This window comes from Psittacula echo (assembly GCF_963264785.1).
Source record: "Psittacula echo genome assembly, chromosome: 1".
NCBI lineage: Eukaryota > Metazoa > Chordata > Aves > Psittaciformes > Psittacidae > Psittacula > Psittacula echo.
The window spans coordinates 8,911,651-8,933,474 of record NC_137735.1 but is presented as its reverse complement, the minus strand read 5'-3'; the positions used below and the strand labels follow the sequence as shown (position 1 = coordinate 8,933,474).

Genomic DNA, 21,824 nt, shown 5'->3' with positions numbered 1-21,824 from the left:
CATCTGCCTCTTTGTTTTACCTGACATTTAGGGAAAAAAGGAAAAAAAATGGAGTGATTTTTTCCAATACTAGGTTTTGTAAGAGTCTTTTATTATTAAAACATAGAATTCCTAGAGTACTGGGCCTAGATCGCAAGACGATATCCCTTTAAATCCGGACTTGTACAGCTTCGCAAGATCAAGTCACTTCTGTTTCACTGGAATGAAATACAGGAAAAAACAGTATGGAAAAAAATCTCTTCAATGTAGGACTTCCCCTCTCTGGTACAGGGTGTGCCTTTCCCACCACGTACCACAGTTCTTGGTGGAAGGGTATTTAAAACCATACCATGGTTGTTTAAGCAACATTGGAGAGCTACTTTATACGAGCACAAATGAATGGTTATGTGTGTGGTGATGGCGAGATACACACCTGGATCATGAATGGCATTCAAGCACTTGCTCAAAAACACACAAGGCAAGCAAATCTCATGTGGGACCACAGACCAAGCCATTTCTTACTTAAAAGGACTTGCGAGCTAATAACTTCATTCAAGGATATACTATTTTAAACATCTGTTGGTTGACAAATACTATCTCAAACCCCCTACGTTTACGCCTACCGGGTTTGATTTTTAACCTACCTCCAAATCTGAAAGTATTTTGGAGGGAACCTTTTACATTCGTAACGATTCAAGTGTAACTGTAATGCTGAGTAGTAAGTTTGGTTTGTCCTGAAATTCTCTGAACTATGCAGTTCGGTATCAGTGCAGAAGCAGCAGAAGACTGCTGTGGTTGGCTCAGTGGATTTATAAAAACAAAATAAAACAAAAAAATCCCCCCCCTTCCCCATGTATCCTTTACAGAATATATGTAAAATTGTGTCCTTCCCTGGTCATATTCACAACTTATCTACAAGATAGTGTTGGCAGTAGAAACTGCAGTCCATGACTATTTGCAGTCAGCTCTCATCCATCTGGTCCTCTGCTTTCTCTTAGGCTTCAACTTGTTCAGTTTTTTGCGGGGTCTCTCAGTCTTCTGAGTTTCAACAGAATCCACCCCGAGAACATGTTCAGAGCAGCATAACTGTCCATTCAACATGGAATTTAGTACTGTCCCGTCTTGGTGCTCCTTGCAGAAAGAATTTGGGCAGAAGTGGCAGAAAGAAACAGAAGGTTTGCCACAAACATCACAGTGGTGCCAAGGACACTCCCACTTCCCTGTGATCAAAGACAAAGAGCTCATCAGCGGGGAGTAAGGCATGGCATTGTCTTTTAAAGAAGTATTGTGTTTCAGCCGCTGAACAACACAACTCCTGACAAGGCAAGATGAGACGGCACCTACCAGAGCTAATCTCAAAGATCAAAATGCTACATCATATTTCTAAAGCACAAAAGCCAGCAGTAAGTAGCAGACGGGACATCCTCTCTTCAACACAGCAGTTAACTTCAGCTAGAAGAAATTACTCAGTAGCATCTTACACAACTTGCAGGCTCACAGAGTATCCCAACATCCATCAGTCGCTGCCTACCATTACAATGCTTACTTGTTAGCTGCAAGTTTTGCTTAGGGATGGCTGCTGTGCTTTACCTACTGATGCTCTTTTGCCCCAGCACGTTTTAGCAGACATTGTTTTACTTGTTTCTGGGGTAACAGGCTTTGCTTGCTTCACTTCATATCCCACCTGACATGGCTGACTGGAACCAGGTAACTCCTGTGTTATCTTGATCTACAACTTCATGTCTGCTGCCCTTAACATCTTCCCACTCACCTTGCTCCAGATGCTGCTACTGTTCTTTTGGCTTGAACTCAACTGGCTTCACATATTCCTGACACATAATCTACTTGCCTATGACAGGGCTACAGTGCTCCAACCAAGGATGTACTCAATTACTTACATTTGTAAAACAAAGAGCTCATTTTGCCACAGAGGCAGGAGGGAAGCCATCGTTTTGTTTCCATACTCAAGAAGAACTCCTACATGATGCACAAATGAAGCTCTCACCATACGAACACAGTGTTTTCAGGCTGACACTCTTGGCAAGGTTTCAGCACAATAAATCTGCACAGGTGAAGTTTAAAGAGGCAAACCGACTCACCAAAGGGACGTTTCACCAAACCAAGACAGGAGAGATGATAAGCTTTAGTACAAGACTTCCTGTCGCACAACACCAGCTGGCCTCCATCACCACAACGGAAACAATCATCTTCCGATTCTTTCTTCCCTTCATTTTTCGTTCTGCGTCTCCGTGTTCTCTTTTTGGTCTTTTTGCCTTTTTCTTCTGAGGCATTGGTGGAAGAATTCTAAAAGAGTAAGAAGCAAATCTATAAATGCCAGTTTTGCAAAGGAAAACTATTACCAAACTGGAATTCCTGGCAAACCATGCACACTTTGACTCGGTGCAGGCCTGCTCAGTGCCTCACCGTACCTATCTGTGTTGGGATAAATCCCACGACCCTTGTGGAAAGTCATCATGAAACCAGATCCTGTCCCTGCAATCCCTTCCTAGTGGAAAACTCTTCCACTTTCTTATCACTGAAAAAAGGTCTAATCCACTTGTGGCTAATTTACACCCATTTTGTTCTTGCATGACCAATCACTTCAATATCCATTTTTCTCTCCCAGTTGCATATATTCATGCTGGAATTACTAAAACCAGTCCCCACTTCCCTTTGATGAATGGACAGCAGAACTGTGGCTGTGCCCATAATACTGGAAAGAATATACCAAACCTTACCTTTATTTCAGTCTGACATCCTGCTGCTTGCACTTCGACTTTCCTTCACCAAGTCATACAAAATACATCTTGGACCCCATTTCAACCTCCCTTCCATCATTCCCTCCCTCTCACCCCCATAACCATTACCTACTTTCTTTAAAATGAGCCCATTCTATCTACCAAGGCAGAGAGCCTTGCAAAACTGAACTGTAACAGTTCATTTCTTCATGGCTCTCTGCATAAGTTGATCACAAACTTATGTGAAACCTCGCTGAAGCTTATCCTTAACAAAAACCAGCTATGGGAATTCTGGAAGCTTTAAGCCCACCCTCTAAAGTGCCTGATACTGCGTGAAGGACCACATGAAGGTGCAGCCTTTCTACATCCATATTTGTATACTTGTACCTTCCCTTGCACTCCTATGCCAGCCCTTCAGGAGGCCCCATCAACTTCTGCTCGATTACAGGTTTTCAGTTAACCTGACACAAATCATACAGGCAATTTCTTGGTGCAATTGGGTAGCAAGTTTTCTTCATTCAAAGCGGGCAGGTTTTTTGTGCAGTTCAATGGATTTTTTTTTAATAGATCTTAACAAAATAATCATATTTTAAGGCTTAGATGGGGGATATATAAACTGCAATGTCAGAATAATCTCACTGACTATAGTTAGGTGTGTTCCCAAACCCAGTATTTCCCACTGTACTGTTACACCATAAGAACATATTCTTTAGCACCAAGGTTATGTTTGGCAAAACGATGTTCCATCTTCCAGCAAGGGAAATAGTCAGCTTTTTCTTCAGAAGACAGCTCGCATCTGTTCAAGCAGCACTGACCCTTATCATAACATACAACTGGTCCACCAACACACGTCCCAGAAGAAAAACAACAAGGCCAGTAGACAAGACCCTGTCAAAATCTCTTGATCTATTACTTGCCTTTGGTCTGTCCCCAAGAAATCCACTGCAGTTTGGGGCACCACATTTGCAGACTGTTTTTTCATTGCCCAGACAGTCAAGGTTGTAATTAAAAGTCAGCTCTGTCCCTGAGTGAGACAAGACAAACCCTTTCATCATGAAGGACAAGGTAATGAAGTGGATTAAAATTATTACAAACAAATACAGCTTTCATTAACTGTTTCATTAACTGCTGATCTATTACCATGGGATTTTTCCCTCTCTATTGCTCATAAGCACTGACAACGATTAACTAGATGCCAGGACAGCATGTCTTATGCAATTACATGTTAAAATAAATGGGTTTGACTTAACAGAACTGTGTGTCTGGTCTACACACACAGAGGTTATATATAGCTAAATATCTAAACAGCTACAGATATAGATATCTATCTAAATAGCTATAGATAGAAGATACACGTATGTGTATACAGAAACTAAACATATATACTTTTAAGCAGCCTCGTTCATCCACTCGTTCAGCTTATTATTATCTTCATTAGAAAAGATGCACAATCACTGTCCAAGATCTCCAAAACAAAACCTATGCTCTACAACACAAAGTGAATGCAAGGGTACTAACTAGGGGTAACTTCCCTAGGAAGCAAGCAACAAGAAGCAGCCATAGCACTCGCTAACAAGAAACATTAAAGTAAAAGGCAGATCACAAAGAACCTCTTCCATGTGCTGAGTTCTTTACAAAACTATTCGCACTGAACCAGTTAAACCATGACTGTCCTGCTCATAACTGTGCAAAAGGTTTAACTTAGGGAATTAAACCAAACCCAACGTAAGCTGATGTACCTGCAGGAATATCACACACAGCAAACAGGCCAACACGAGTGTCTCCATTTACTGTCCATTTGAGAGTTTCACAATTTGGTTGGCAGCTGTGATTCATAAACCGAGAATAGTTTCCTTTAGGGCCAGCATCAATAATCCGGTCCTGGAGATCGAACCAGCAACAGAATGAGTGATTTTTCTCTTCACAAAGTAAAAATCCATGAATTATTTCCGTAGTTGCATTCAAAACAGACATGGTTTTGCTCCCCAGAAGCACACAAGCAAACTGATGGTACATGTTGTATTGAAAACTGTAGTGTCTCATGTGGCCTGGAATGTGACACTCCCAAAGCAATACTCATGCTCTAGCTCACATCTTCCCAGAACCCATCACAGCCACGTGGCAGGATAAGTGTTCTTGTGAGCACCGTGGTGGAAGTGCTAGAGAACCCCTTGCTCCAGAAAGCCTTAAAGCTCAGACTCAGTCCATTTACCTTTTACTCTGCATTCACAAAGCTGTGATGCATTTAAAAATACTGAATTTTGTGGTATTTACCAAGTCACTGCGTGATTACCTGCAGACATTACCAGGTTCTCAACAGCTTTCTTTCCCCAATAAGCCTAGTTCAAGCAAAAACAAGCTCTTGGTAAACTAAACAAAAATCCTATCCCTACATAAAATTACCTTTTAGTTTCTATCTCCACCAAACATATCAGACATTAACAAAATAAAGCCATGAAACAGCCAGAAATGTGCTTCTCTGAAGAGCTGCTTAAGAAAGCTTTGCTTATTTATGAAATAGTATTAAACTTTCCTTCTAGCTAGTTTTTATTACAGCGCACATGTATGATTGTCAAGACCACACTCATGTAGTCTCTAACTGCATGTGCATGGGTAATTCTGCAAGACAGAACCACGATGAGCATTTATTAACTACAGTATGAGTCAAATACATGTTCAGTTCAGCTTTTTAATGTATTGATGTTGTATGTCAGTTTAGCAGAGGAGCAAGAAACTTATGTGTTTAGAGAAACATGGTTTCGTCATTCTTAGGTGATAACTCCTGTGCAGGAACTCCTCTGTTACAGGACTAATGAGAACAGTAGCTGTGGAAACAGAACAGGACAGTCTCGAGCAAAAGAAAGGTGATTAGAAGTGAAAGAACATGCAGGACTGACAGACAACTTTGTTTTTTCTCCTAGGTATCTGTTTGGCAGTGAAGCAATATAATATATATATATATATATACACACAATACCCCCCCATATATATAATCTATACCCCTACTGTCCAGGTTCTCCACTTTCTTCCCCTTCGCAGGAACAAATCCTCAGAGGCATGCACAGAAAACTACAGATGTGGGATTAATGTGCTGTGTTAACTCATCCGCTGGATTAATTTGCTGCAGAATCAATTTGTGGAGTGCTGGCTGGCTGTTAATGCAGATAGTGCTTTCTGAACAGAGTACGCACAGAAGCACAAGTCTGGTTTTGCTATAGACAAAGAGACAGTTGTGAAAAACATTAAATGCTCAGTATAGGACACAGCCTCACAACTATATTCCACACTACTCTCCAGTGAAAATTTCTGTTGTTGTTGAGATGTTATTAAAAGGATTGCTAATAATAATTCATCCAACTCTCTGATCACTGTTTCCCAAAGCATCATACTTCCTTTCAAGACTAGGCAGCTAAATACTTCCGTTGTACTTGATAGCAAGCAACAAAGCACAATTTATAGACCTTAATATATACTTTATTACACTATACAGTTAGAACTAATGAGATGCACTTTTAAATATATATATAAAATAAATACACATATATATGTATATATGCATATATTTTTATATATAAAGAATGGAGCAAGCAGGCACAGAAGATACAACAATAGGAATATATGAAAGTGTGGAACATCATAAGGAGCAGAGCACTGTATCAAGGTGATCAATAGAAGGAAAAGGAATGAAAATAATGTTATAAATAGATACTGGAAAAATGTAAAATACTCTACCTTATCAATAGTAAGCATATAGAAGTGGGTAATATCATTTTCATGTGCATATTTGATTCTTGCCATACATTCCTCTTCATCAATCAGCTCACCAACATACTCATTCACAAACTCTCCCTGAAAGATACCAGGTATCACTAGTAAAGTATATACCAAACCCACAGACAACATCCCGAGTCCCCAGTTCCCTGCTCTTCAGGAACAATTCATACCTTTTTGATGTCCCTCTTGGCAACCAGACCCCAGCCTTTCCCATCGGTTTTGATGATCTTTGTCTCCGGGTACTGTCGCTTTGTAAAGCACTGGTTTTGGCACCGCTCTCCCGCTGGACAAACTTGTGGATGGCATTCGTACATCAGCATCCGATTTAGGCACTCGGAATCGAAGCCACAAGGGTTTTCATCTGTGGGTTTGCAGTTGCACTTGGGAATCTCAGAAATATCAGCAGTATATATCTGCACTTTACCACAAGGTTTATTCACCTGAATAATACATTAAAATAGTTCAAACATCACTTAAAAACATTGGAATTTACTGCAAGAGTTATTACAGTGGTTACTGATTTGTGCAATGATGTTCCAATGGAAGCAAACTTCCATCATCTCATGGCTGTGAAAACACAATTGCCAGCACATCATTACCACCTCTCCTCCCCACCTCACCATCCAGCTCTTCCTCTCCAGTGCTGCCTTAGACCTTTGAGTGTCCAGGGGAACTTCCTCAAACTTTACCTTAATATGCTTGTATGGTGGAGGTTTACGTTCACTTTCTTGGGTTTCTTTGGCTTCTCGCTGTAGCTTTATTTCTCGAAATCGAGCTTCGGCTTCTTGCAAAGCTAGAACAGATCGTTGTATCATCAGAAAAGGCTCATTCCCATGTGTGTTAAAGAATCACCCTTTTCTTCCTCATCCTATCAGTCAATTTTCTTGCAAACAGTGGTTCTGGAGTGTTAATGTTCTTAACACGTATCAATTCTATTCTTTCTGCCTCTCAGTTACACTCATCATTTACTTTTCAGAAAGTAAAAATCATCAGAAATAATTCCAATTAGATGCTAGTCTTTCACAAGCCATGAAAATAATGCTTTTATTCAAAGTCAGTAACAGTGACTGCTGCCCAGGACACCAAAACCATTGTTTTAATCTAATAAAACCAATGTACAAAACCAGGCCCAAGGCTATGTGTAAAGAAAGCGAAGCACGCATATCACCAGATCACTCTTGTTAACTTTAGCTATGTACCATTTTTGAAGACTTTTCCAATCCCTTTGATCCCCTGGTATCTACTCCCTCTGTCTCCCTCCATATAAGGGAACACCCGCGCTTGGTGTGTCCAGTAGTAATCCTTAGAACCAAAGAAAAACACAGGAAATTCTCCGATTTCATGCTTCATTTTCTGGATATTTGGGGGAACGTTTTTCGGATGGCAAACTTCTGCCGGCCACCATCTAGCACAGAGGTACAAATAAAACAACACAGCATTTTAGTCAAGCTCTTTCTGCAAGAGACAGTTTAACCAAATCACCCTGAACAGCAGCAACTGATTATTTTTTCCAAGATCCAAGAGGATTAAAATCCTTTCCTCCCCCCAGTAAGACAGGTCTAGAGCAGGAAAGCCCAACACTTAAAACTGTGGGACTTCCATCGCCTGCAAGTTGAGCAGACACATAAAGCTCCTTGCATCTGGTTAACAAAAACATCATCTTTAACAGGCCTTTAATCACTGTAATTGTAAAAGATCAAGAGACAGCTGATAATAGCTATTAATGCTTCCTAGGATAAACCCCACCCACCTCTATCTCACCCAAATCTCAGTAAAGTGTGAAACACTGACAACCTGAGTGACTTATCTCCCAGCTGCAAGGTAGTAGTTTAGCCAATGACAAGTTATACCAGCTTAATTATTTGAAGAGATCTCTGAAACAAAAGGGGTTGAAGACTCATACACTGGAAGCAGATGTCAGAAGACTACAAGCAGTCCTATATGCCTTGGCTGAGAGCAATGCTTTGGCTGAGAGCAACACTACGACTTGAAGATTACAAGGAGATGGGGTCTCTAGCTTAAGGAGGAATGAGAAATCTGCGTGCAGCAAAGCTGCTCTATAGAAACAACCAATTGTATGCTCCTTAATTAGACATGCCAGTACTGTAACACAAAATAAATCTGTTCCTCAGACCTGTAATTTCCCAGTTTAACCCAAATAATATCCTGGAAATGGAGCTTCTTCCCTGCTCTGCAGTCATTGCAGTACCAGCTCCCATCCGGCATTTCGATGTTTAAGCAGTCTGGGTGAAAGGCTGCAGGACACGATTCGCAGCATAACAAGCTTCCTCCTTTAGAGACAGGAAAAACAGAGGTTGCCAAACATAGAGACAAACGTAAAACCAGGTTTAAAGCAGTGCAATAGGTTCAGATAGAAAATAAATGGTTAAACCATGCTAGCTTGCAACAAAGATGTAACCTTTAGTTAGGTACAAAACCCAAAAGGTCCTTACTAATTTGAATGCCTGGCAGACTCGGATTAGTAATGCATACAAAATAACAAGCAAGCTAGCAATAAAAAAGCCAGAATAATGCACCACAAATTATAATTACTTTGTTTTACTTTAATGGTTAAAATATGCTTAACACAGTTTAATATATACTAATATTTCACTGTATGCCCAATGTTAACAAGAGATTTTGTTATGCCCTTTTTCCTAGGGGAGAAAGAGGGAATGAGGTTGCTAGTTTGTTCCATGAATTATCAAGTGCAAAGTTAGCTGCAGCTTAAAAGCTGCTATGCTGCATGTTAATTTGTTAACAAATCAGGTTAACTTCCACTGCCACAGTTTAATCAGCACTGTGCATTTTGTGGGGCTCAGTAAGCCATAGATTTATTGCAAGACATAAACCAAACCACCCTTAATTAGTGGCACTCCCAGCACCAACAAATACTGATTCAATTTGCCGTCTGCTGCTAAACTAAAAGCAACTCTTCAATTATTTATGTTTTAATATTACGTATTAGCAATAAAGAAACACAAAAAGCTTCAGTACATTGAACACGGGCAGAAAGAACAAAGAAATACTACTCAGTAAGTGTCTCTGGTAAAGAATTATATTGGCTTCTGGTTGCCAGACAAAGTCCAAGTGAAAACATTCCTGAATAAGTTATATCTGCAAAAAAGGGATACTCAAAAACTTGAAGCAGCACAAGCTGACCTGAAGCTATTTCAGTACCTCACAGATCCCTAAAGAAAGAGATTGCTAATAATTCTCTATAAGCAGATCAGTACAATAGCATTTAAACTGAAGAATAAATCGTTTTGCTGCTGCATTTGTGAAGGAGTTTTCCATCAGTTTACCTTTTGAACACACAAAGCACCAGCTCACATTGACATGCGCGTGATGACTTTTTCCCTTCATGGCAGTGAAATGATTCGTACAAACAATGCTGTTGGAAGCGATGACTGCACATCCCGCAGCAACGCAAACGTCTCCAGCATGGTATGCGACAGGACAGCGAACACAACGCATCATCTTTCCTAGCAAAGCAGAACACTGCCATATTATTTTGGAACAAAACAGATTTCTTAGTTGAGCTAAAACACGGTAGTACTGCCTCAGGTAGGCTACATACACACATACAAATATTCCATTATGCTCTCAGAGTTTGCACATTTGCATTTAGCAACAGTACTGAATTAACAACAGCTCTTAAAGAACCTTATACTGAGTTTAAAGCATTATGGTATTTAAATGTGAAGGTTTTAACTACGCACAGCAGGGTAGGCAAGCTTTCCTCATGCAATTCTGTCTACAGATGTTGCCCAAAGCTAAAAATATGCACAGGATCAAACGCTTCCACATCCAGCGAGCCCTGCTGCAGGATTTGCATATTCACAGGTCCTGCCCTCGCTCTGCTCAGCCTGTCTCTCCTCATCATCTAGGCAGTCTAGATTTCATTCTCTTACCACGGCTAAATATAGCGAATAGAAAGCTAGTTAAACAAATAGAACGCAAGGTAAATGCTAATGTTGACTAAAATATATTCAATCCTTATTTTTAAAGGAATTCTGAATCAGTCAACAGTCCATGCCTGAAAACCTGCAGGCAGCAGCTATTGAATGGACAGCCTCCTTACCTTAACATACCACAAACAGACTTAATTCATCAGTCATCCAAACGTAAAATGAAACTACCTTTTGAAATCCGTGGATGTGAGGGGTTACTAACATGACAGCTCAGGCAGCTGTGGAGAGGACATCGAAACCCCCTGTTCTCAAACACAGTGAGATGGAATTTTTTCACACAGGCTTCATGGTAGAATTTCCCACAGTGAGACACGACACAGCGTTTCACATCGGCCTTTCTCTCCTTGCACACAAAACACGTATGCACACCTAGTGGCAAAAGTAAGGAAAAGATCTGTCACCCAAACGTGAATTCAAAATGCTTCTGTTGGTTTTGTTTTGCATGAAGGAGGGTTTTGTTTTTAAACAAACCCAAATTCTATTATTTGATGCAGCAACCCGTGTAACTCGTCAGTGTTAGATACTCATCTGCTCAGATAAAGTCACAATGCAAACCCACTGGAGTTAACGTACACAATGCCCAAAGCCTCACCAACCTGCTTTTACATTCTTATTTATAAGCCTCAGTACACGAGCAAGACTGTACTTTTTGTTATTTTTTCCTATTAAACCAATGAACCAGGATGATGGGCTTTCTGTCAGCCTGTGAGATTTGAAGCAGGTCCATAAACCAAGGACAAACATCCTCTAATCTTCTCTCTGCACCACTTGGAACAGCTTTATTTTGAAGCAGCCTTGCTCCAGCAAGGTTTACTGCGTGTACTGAGATGAGCTTATGAGCAAGAATGCAAACCTTTTACATAAGTTTTATGATTAAGAACTTTCAAGCAGTTATTATAGGATTAAAAGCAGATGAAATTAATAGCAATAAAGTAGTCTTTTAATAGGAAAAGCAAAAGATTGGTATAGACACACAAAGGACTGAAAAAGGGCTTAAAACGTTTCACCTGCTGCTTTTTTTCCTAGGATTTCTTAAGTCTTTGTGATAGACTTTATAAATCTCATCTGTAATCGCACTCAGAGAGCAAATATTCTGCAGTTATTAAGGCAATGGAATTCAGACCAAATCAGCCAAGTTGCAAGAGGTTCGCACTGAAAACAGTGTGAGCTTTCTAAACCATGGCACACTCAGTGGTACTGCATGAACTCCCACCCTGTCAGGCACCAAAGGGTAAGTATGGTTTCTCCCAGGATACATACTCTGTACAGGAGGATTTCCTAGAACAATGTACGGGAAAACTACAACTATTTCTTTTATATGAATAGAAAGGGACAGACTTGCCTGATGTACATTCACTACATATGAATTTTCCTGCTGGTCTTCCAGAGAGCCCAAGGCAGCTCACATGAAAAGCTCGATAGCAAAGTCCTTCACACAGTAGGAGATCACCTGTTTTTTCACACAGCTTTTACAACACAAAGGCATTGAATGTTAAAGAAAAGTTCATATGTGGAAAAAACTGATTTCTTTATTCCTTTTCATATATTGCTCCTCAAAATCTCTTTTCCCGTTGCTGAAATCAAATAATGGAGTCACTAAACCCGCCAGAAATATCACTCATAGAACCATGGTTCAGGAGTAAATACAAACCAACAGAAAAAAGGAAAAGAAACAAAGCTTTAAGAAATTTTCCTGAGCACACTGATGCATCTGAGTAGGGTTAAAAAGCTTCCTTATTTTCCTTTTCCTCAGCGAAAGGAAATTAATCTAGGTGGCACAATGACACTTCTATGTCCGAGTGGTTAGCAATGACACAAGCATAACTAAAAATGAACTGAACAACAATGCTGGCAGAATTTAAGGGATTAGCCAACATTTAAAAATAGATATAACCTCATCACCGCTACAAGACATGAACACACAGCTGCGTGCCCAGCCTCGTGGAAACAAATTTGTTCTGTCCATTTGTATTGTGTTATCATTTCATAACCCAAGAACTCTTCTAGAATAGTCTGAGAAAGCTTTTTGCTCTCAATTAACACGCCACATGCAAGCTGCTAGCAATGCAGGGCTGCAATCTCTGCTGCACACAGAAGCACAGGACCCAATGGGCTTTACTTCCTCCTCGTTATTAACAGAGAAGCCAGCAGCTCTTCTCAGTCATTTAGTTACCTGGCAACACTCACGCACTTACTCTGAGGTCCAAATTACGCCTATCTTAGAGATGTGGAGCGCCAAGGAGAAAGGAAAAGTCATTTATTGGAGGTCAAGGAAAAGAAATAATTAGGAACGAAGACTTACTGGCATGGCACCCTCATTGCTAACAGACATCTCAGACACACACCATAAACCTGTTTCTGGCCTGATACTGTCATTTTCATATTTAAAAAGGCCTTTTCTAGGAAGCCTCAGGAAACATCACTGCCCCAGCTGACATCTCTCACCTGACACACATATTCTTTTTTCGTTCCTGCTCCTCGCTCAGATTTTTTGGATGATATAGACACTTCAGTCTGAGTTTCATCAGCACTTTCATAGGGAGACTCTGAGCGCTCGTCTCCTTGGCCATCCGAGATCTGAAGATTAAACATACGTGTTAGAGAAAGCAGCCATGTAGGGTCAATTCTGTACAGAACATCAACTGAAGGAAGCAAACACCCTGCAACTCACACTAACAGATTCAGGCACACTCTTTGGGTTTTGTTTCCCCCACCTTTACAAAAAGCTTGATTAAAACCAGAGTATGCATTTGTGGAAGTCACAACTGCAACCACCAGCCTCAGCAACTCAAAAGCAGCCAAAACAAAACACCAAAACCTTTTGATACTGCATTTTATTTATAGTCAGTTCTGTAATACAGTTAGCCGTTAGCCAGCAACACAGGGATATCCTCAACCCCCTTGATTAAAGTTTGAATCCGTGTTTTATGAGAGTAATGGTTAATTTTAGAAGGAAACTTGGTAAACTTCAAGCTGCGTATGAAAGTCTCTGACTCAAATGTTCTCAATAAAATGGGAACGGTATATAGAAGAGAGGAAGAAAGAAAAAAGTGGCTGCCTGAACATGCTTATGGAGCATTATAGACAACAGTGCATTCAAAATACCATAAAAGATAGCCCTGTAATGGATAAATCTTAAATAACAGACCTAGATGTATTAAAGATGGGGGATTCTTGCAAAATACTCATGATTTACTTTAAAAACACCCCAAACAACCCAAGTAACATATTTAAAAGAAACTATAGGTCAGTTTCCAGTTCAATAGAATTTAGGGAGGGGATGAACAACTGAGTCATTTGTCTTATCTCACATTACACCAGAAGATGCAGACTCTCATATCGCTGCCCTCTGATGGTACTCACTGAGTTGTGTTCCACTAAGGACATTCTCCAAGACAGCATCACAATTAGAAATTGCACAAGAAACCTGTCACTTCTCTTCAAGCTTGTTCTAATGGTTATTCATTCACACAGACCATCAAAAACACTGCCTCATGTCCCTTTTGAGTTGTCTTTCTGCAACTCACAGTAGATGATGCTTTCTCTAAGTATTTCAACTGTATTAAAAGCCCTCTGAAAGCAAACATTTTCCTCCTATGGAAGCATGCTGCAACGAAGCCTGTTTCAATCCTTTTTAGTAAGTCAGAACCCTCTAATTTTCTCCCAAAGGAACATTTTCCAGCATCAACAGAATTTTGGTGGGTTTTCTCTAAACCTCAGCTGTACTTCAAAAAGGCTGTTAAAAAATCAGGCATGAGAACTGAAGGCAGCAGCCCATTAGAAGGCTTCTAAGTACCATATCCAAAGCAAACCAACATGCGCATCTGTTCTGCTGCATAAGGATCTCCCTAAGTCTTTTCAATACAGCCCTAAAAGTCCTTGTAAACTGCTGTGGAACTCAAGAGCTCATTTTGGCAATAGCTGTTTGTCAGGATACAGACACTCCGCTTTATATGAAGAATTTGCTCTGTTTTCAGACATATGATCTCATATTTATCAACAGTAGAATGTATTTTATCAAGAACGGCCCAGCTTACAAAGTAATGGAGACAGCTACACTCAATCCCCCTATCAGCCAATCTCCTTTAATGTGAACATTTATTAGAAGTGATTTATTTTGAAACCAGAGAGAAAAATGTAAACCCGAACCAGGCCTGGCATTAGTCTTCATAAAATCCCTTTAGAAACACTGGTTTTGAGCGATTACTTCTCACTGTTGCTGCCAGCTAACTCGCATTCCTCCATTTAACATTTGCTTTCCTTGACCATGCCTGAAAATACTTTGTGAATTATATCAGAGTGACAGTTGGTTGGGGTTTTCCCCCCTCCCCAGACTACTTGGAAGGGTGTAAATGCATTTTCTCTGTGCAAATGCACACTAGCAAAGCAACTCATACCTACACATCACCTATGAATATTTCTACAACTGCAGTGATTTGGAGATTTAGAGCTTTAGAAGTAGTTAACAGAAACTGCATGTTAAGTCATTGCTTTGTTCAGGAAATCTCTGTCCCCTGGAAGGAGCTGTGAAACAGCAAACTGCAAATGCAACCTGAGTGCGTGGCCAGGAGCAGCCCCTTCTTGCTGGGAATGGCAGATGAAGAAAGGTAGCGTGGGAGTTCGGCAAAAACACAAACGCCTTTTCCCTTGCGGTTGAAGTAAACTTCCACACATGCTCATTTCTGTTTAAGCTATTCCCACAGAAGCATTAATTAGTACGTCATTATGTTCCTGTTCCAACTAGCCAAAATTAGTCATGTTTAGGAAAGAAAAAAGCCACAATGAAAACCTCCAAACTGAAAACATAAGCTGGAAGGTCTTAGATCTGTATGGCTGCTCTACTTAAAGAAGTAGCTTTTCTACTATAAAAAAAGGCCTCTATGATGTAAACTAAACAGTCTTCCGTTAACTTGACACTATGGTTATCTCCCATCTTTTCCCCACACCACAAAGTACATGTCAAACCCCAAGAAAACCCATTTGTGCAGCACACCTTAAGACAGCCTTCTTTCTAGCAGCAAAAGCTACAGTCTTGCCCTTGAGAGAAACACTCCTCTTCCCCCAGCTTTTGAAGGCAGAGCAGAGAAACAGAACATATCCAGGGACAAATACAGTCACAAGAGAATGAGGTTTGTTCCAAAGCAATGGGTCCCTAGCTTTTCTTTGCTTTAGACACTCGTAAAATGTTCAAAAGAAGGATGCAGACCTTTATATGATAAGGTAACCCTATGGCAGATGACAGCTTTTCAAAACACCCCTAGACATACATCACAAAAGCCCAGCCATTTGTGAACCATAGGTAGACAGCCATTTTCCTACAGAACTGAGATTTCACTGCCTCGGAATGAATGCACCAGCCCTTCATTTAAACGGTTACTGAGCCAAAAAGGAGCAGTGCTGGCAAGAATCAAACTCTGCACCACAAATGCAACCACAAAAGCCAAATTCTATCAGCCCATTCAAGATAAAACTTGGCAATTTACACCTGCCTATAGATTAATGCTGGATTTCAAGCATGAATACCAACACGTATAGTGTGAACAAAATACCTTTATTTTATCAACTGTATGGCTAACAGACTGAGAGTATCTTTCAAGATATCAAGTATCTTTCAAGTATCTTTCACACACTTCACAAATCAAATGCTCTATTAACTACCAGTTTTGCACTACACAGACAAGCCTGGATACCTGCTTATGGCAGTCAGAACTCCTAAGAATCAATACATTCACAAGAAGCTCAGTGATACACTTGCACTGCCTGATGCAGGCTGCTGCTGCTGCAGAACACATCTCTGATCCCTGCTACCATGATCAAAGGTTTAGCCAACACATCCAACAGCCACATTACACGTAACTCACGAACACAGCTCACATCCACTCCACCATCACCTGAGTTATCATACTGCTAATTTTAGGGGGCTAATTAAGGCAGAGATCAGCAGATTCACTGTTACAAGGGAGGGAAGCATTTCTTCAGGATAATTCAGAGTTTGACCCTCATCTTATATCCTGCAGAAGGCGAAACACTCTCTACCAACTATCTCCTTTTACAAATAACCCCTATTCTATATAAACATCTTTTGGGAAAGCTCTCTCTACGAATAGCGCCAGAATTCAAGACCTCAGGTCCAGTTATTCCAGAATAGATGATGGAAATATCAGGGAAGTAAAATGGGTGTCTGTCCCTTCAGGCCTGTGTAGAAGAGGCTGAGGCAACCTTCACCTAATGTTTCTCATTAAGGACTTAAAACATTGTGACAGGTAGAGCATGAGATATTTGGGAAAACTGTATTTGTACCCCAAGCAAATGGCAACGGCACCAAGAGATTCTGATTCAGCAAGGGGACAGTTGAGTTTTGCAATAAAAATGCCTTTAGATTGAAACAGTCACTAACTAAAGATGATTTACATGACGATTGCTTGACATCAATTCACACTGATGTGGAACACAGCCACATCTAAAATTAAACATAATGCTTTTGTGGTTTAACACAACTTTCCATAAGAGTTCACATACAAGCACCCAAATCACAGCATTAAGTAAAAATCAGCATAGGTTTTGGGGGCTTTTTCCTTTGTTAACTTACAAGCGTAAATCTTTCCCTTGCGATCATGCCAGAGCATGTCTTTTCCTTACTTTTGTAATGTAATCTCCTTAGCAAAGTAAACTGTGTGTAATTAACTGTTCTGATAGTCAGGCCAAGGTTCAAAGTAACCAAACATTTAGATTAGTGGCAAAACCTGTTAATTAGCAATCGGGAGCCACTGCCGGTTTGCTATTGCATTCTGGTTTGTATTTTGAGTCACTTCTCATTTCTCATAAAGCCCAAGTATTATTTTTAAGAGTGCAAATTTAGGGGAAAAAAAGGCAAGGCCGCTCACTTTGGATCTACAGTAAGTGCCAAGTTTCTGCAATGAAATCGTACCCCAATTCTATGATCACCTCCACTATTAGCAATTATTGATGCTGCAACACAGAACATGCTGCAGAAGTTAGCATCATCGCAAGCACCATCACACTTCACATTCTGCACATCAGTCAGGCTTTCCTTCCCATTTCCCTCAATTACTGAGCGTCAACACTGCTTTGCGAGGACGTGCCTGCAGAGGCTCTTGCACGGCTCCGCGTGAGCACTGAGCAACCAGGTGGCATCTCAGAAATCAAACGCAGCTCTTTCAACCGGAAACTGTGCCTCTGCATACACAAGTGAGGGAAAAGGGGAAACTGGCCTAAAAAGCAAACCATGAGCTTTGCCCTTCTTTTGGGCTGAATTTCCTTCAGGGATCAGTGAGGTTCAGAATACCAGAAGCAACAAATGAACCTCCAGGCTCCCAAGGCAAATCCTTCCTTTCTCATGTGCATCAGTTAATCACTACTCACATACCTAAGACTCACAGGGAACACGTAAGGACACATCACTGCATTTTTCTGAGTTCCTTATAGCTTTGTTATTGGAATAATACTTCTACTGACTCAATCTGGGACAAAATGTTGGCATCTCTGTAAATTCTTTGGTTTTATTCTTATAGTTTTACCCATGGATACAAATCTATCGTTAGTTTAAGAATTGGGTCTACTCATCTCAAGGTATTTTGATCATACCTCTTATATCAATACAGCTTTCTTTTTGGCAGTAGTTACTCAGAGCCACAATGGTACAGGAATCAGCACATCAAGACCCTCTATCCTCAAAGTATTTTTAATCTTCTTTTGAACTGTATTCTGAAATTCCCTGTTCACATTAACCAAAGTGTTTAATGGATTCTTTTCAGACAAATATCGACCTGGTTTTAGATAGACTATGTAAGAATGCTTATAAAAGCATTAGTTCTTAACTGAATGAAGATGCTCTTGCAACTAAATACGGGGCAACTGCTTAATTACTAAATATGAGATTTACTCATTTATGCTGCATCCTGAACTACTTTTCCTTATTTTGTGCAAATGTGCACAAAGATGCAAGGACTGTTTGTGGAATACTGCAGTTTCCTTCTCATGACTGCACTGACTAAATAAGAATGGTTTTAATGCAGGGTGCTGGGCAGGCTAAGCAAAGAGGAGGAAATGTGTGCAACTGTACATTTAAAAGAAGACTTAAGACACTAGTGTATTAAATGGAATTAAACTGAGACAGGTACGTGCATCTTGTGAGTTTGTATGTTTATATTCTTAATTTGGGCTTTTGACTGAGGCTTTCTAAAAGGATGAAGGGGGAGGGGGGCAGAAGCTTATTTGACTGAAGCATTGTGTACAAAACCTCTTCTCAAATGTTTTTCCTCCTGCAAGACTTCCCTCAGCTGCAACATGGAGTTTCAGTCTACTGCACCACTGGTTAAAGTGTGCAAAGGTGAAAGGATAAGCACTAGCACAGGGGAACGTTTCTCAGACCATTCAGTACATCTAAACGTTGAGTTCAAGCCCACAATTTGTTAAGCATTTCTTTTGCAACCAGATACCTGATTCCAGCCACACACCTCAGCAGGAATGTGAGCCAATTCTTCATTGCCCCTGGCTTAAAAATAGAGGGGAAAAAAAAAGTAGGATACAAGCTGGTATGTACGCTCAACCTGCGCGTTATCAGAATCACGTGGGCGAACTGTGCAAATGGCATCATTAGTTCCACATCTGGAGGGTTGAGATTTCACTTTAAAAAGAAAAAAAGAGGCAGGTACTGACGTATTTTCCCTGGCATCCAGTCAAAGCGATGCGTGAGACACGGGAGGGTAGCCTAGGATTCAAAAATTCAAACAATTCCGTGTTTCAAAGAGGCAGGTGAGGATGAACTGAAACACTGACGGGGACGTTTGCTCCATCCTCTCACCTACCCGAGGAAAACATGCTTTCTTTTTCCATTCCAAATATTCTACTTCTTTTCAGACAGCTCCAAAATCCAATAGTAAATGCCAGTGACAGTGAAACCATTACACTGCCATTGCCAGGAACAAGAGGTTCAAGAACTCTAGGTCTGAAAATAAAACTGAGAATTTCAGAATTTATCATACTAAGAACATAAAAATGCAACTGTTCTGCTTGTCAAGACTGGCCCTCAATTAGCTGTTGATCTGGTTATTAAACGTGCCTTTTGTGTTAGGCTTAGGATTAAGTCTTCATTTCTAAAAGATGATCTCTAAAAGCATCTTTGATGGCTCAATGTTATCCTGGGGGTTGGGAGGGGGTGGTCGTTGTGTGGTTTTTATCCTTCCCTGGAAGTACCTCCTGGCTAAAGGATGTCCTAAAGGACTAGAGCATCAGTATTTGTTCACACAAAAACTCATGCCTCTTGGAGCAGAAGCAAGTTTCAACTACTACTCACTGTGTGTTAGCAATTGCAAAGTGAGCAACATTCACACTTCTTCCCAGCTTCACTGGGACTTCTCCTCTCCTAGATCCCATTCAGACAGGCTTTCTTTGCCCAGTGCTTGAAGGTTTAAAACAAAATTGGGAATTCTGAGTGAAGAAGTTGCTACCATTTATGCACCTATGGTACACACACTGGAATGGGCTTCACCAGTTACTACTCCATCAGGCACACACCTTTTCAGACTTTTCCAGCTACCAATTTTCATCAAAACCTGATAATTCTTCCTCAGAAAACTCACTTTATTAACTCAGTGTTATAAAAACACTTCTTATATTACTCATGTATCCTTACTTAACAGCACTTCTTAAGCATTAAGAATACAAAGTTTGATCTTAGTCATATTCAAGATGACAGTGTTCTTCTGTCACGTTGTGCTTAAGCAGTTATAAAAGCAACTAAAGGGCAAAATTTTCCAGAGCCAAAAAAGTTAACTCTCCCTCTTCCCTGTTTTACTTGAGCATCTCTTGTTTTATAATCCTGGCTGTAGAAGATGAAATGGAAACAAAATCCACTCCGCATATTTACTTTAAAGGCAGGGGTATATAAAAGGAAAACAAAGCATGGCAGAAAATTACTGCCTACCAAAGAAAAAAGTGGAAGGAAAGTCACCTCCGCAGCAGGATCCATCAAAGAAAGGGCCCACAAAGAGTGACCTGCCTCTCTTTCCGAGCTGTCAGACACTCACTGGGTTAAGCGGCATCCTCTTTCAGGTCATCTGCTGTCTTTAACAGATACACTGCATCTTTCTAAAAGCATTTCAGAAGCATGTTTCCATGACTTCTAAATGCTGCTGGCTATTAAGTTCCACTTTGCTTTAAATGAAGGACACTGCTATGAGCTCAGACTTCCTGACATGACTTTAGAGTCAGTGATTGCTGTACCACAATCATCCAGGAAGAAGTGGTCTGGTCAAGAGCTTTCTCTAGAGAGGTTGGAGTATGCATGTTCTGATAAGCAAACTCTTTAGTCTTACCACAGACAAACCCCAACTGCCTTTTTTTTCCTCAATAACAATATCTCAGTGGCTACAGGGTTGGGTTTGTTTTAATCTAAGCACAACTTAAAGGAGCGTAAATCAACAAGCAACATACAAACACCAGGTCAGACTGTATTCAAAAGACAATCTATCGTGCACCCACACGGAGACAGAAAAACTGACAGAGCCAATTGAGTTACAGTTAACATTTCCTTTATTTCAGTATAAGAATTCCTGAACTGAATGAAGAATGGTATTTTGGCCCATACTGCTAGACTAGATAAATTCTTTAAGTATGCAGTGCCACAAGTGTACACAGTACTGTAAGAGCAAAAAAGACGGCCTGGGACAAGTTTCATTTTTATTATTAGCAGGAGTTAGACGTTTCAGGTAAGGATATTATGCATTTCTGAATTTGCCTGGAAAGTTAATTCAAACTATGAGAACATTTTAAAACATGATAAAATTGCCTACAGATACTCATGATACTTTGGTAGGGGAATCAAAACCTACATCATGTAAACATTCAGCAAACAGATTCTCTGCACTCTGAAGCCTAAGTAATACATAAGGTGAAGATAATTACATAAAGAAACTTAATTTTCTACACAGAACGTGCTGCCAAAGAACAAAAGTCATGCCTAGAACTCTTTTCCATGTGAAAGTAGAAGCACAGTAACCAAACCGTATGATCTGGCAGGTGATGCAGGTCATTTCAATTGTTAGAGGCTTTAGCAGAGGTTTAGCAAGAAACAAGTCCAATAACTTGCAGCGTTCCACAAAAATGTACCCCTGACTGCTCACTGGTGCTTTGAAACAGGGAAGAAAACCAAAAAACATCTACAGGCATACAGAAACAAACACAGGAAACAACTGTCTGCTAAGTCAGAGGATTTAAGGTGGCACTATAGATATTAAATCATCCTTAAGTATTGTTTTGAAGAGAAAATTACCCTCCCAGTAACCTAGTATGGAATGCTAGAAGCACACTGATTGCGTTTAACAACCTCCAAGGTTAG

At 40.3% G+C, this 21,824-nt stretch overlaps 1 protein-coding gene across 1 annotated transcript in view; it reads right to left on the bottom strand.

The window, feature by feature from the left end:
- Positions 1-364: 364 nt before the first annotated feature.
- The window catches only part of NSD2 (nuclear receptor binding SET domain protein 2), a gene marked incomplete at its 5' end in the record, with an annotated part of 58,935 nt that continues 37,475 nt past the window's right edge, over positions 365-21,824 (bottom strand). Inside the window, 13 exons of the mRNA XM_080635190.1 lie at positions 365-1,199; positions 2,079-2,283; positions 3,635-3,741; positions 4,457-4,598; positions 6,450-6,566; positions 6,662-6,931; positions 7,181-7,284; positions 7,691-7,896; positions 8,626-8,782; positions 9,797-9,976; positions 10,634-10,834; positions 11,808-11,931; positions 12,911-13,042. Coding sequence (XP_080491316.1) covers positions 931-1,199; positions 2,079-2,283; positions 3,635-3,741; positions 4,457-4,598; positions 6,450-6,566; positions 6,662-6,931; positions 7,181-7,284; positions 7,691-7,896; positions 8,626-8,782; positions 9,797-9,976; positions 10,634-10,834; positions 11,808-11,931; positions 12,911-13,042 — 2,214 coding nt within the window. The 3' untranslated portion in view covers positions 365-930. The remainder of the gene's footprint in view (positions 1,200-2,078; positions 2,284-3,634; positions 3,742-4,456; positions 4,599-6,449; positions 6,567-6,661; positions 6,932-7,180; positions 7,285-7,690; positions 7,897-8,625; positions 8,783-9,796; positions 9,977-10,633; positions 10,835-11,807; positions 11,932-12,910; positions 13,043-21,824) is intronic.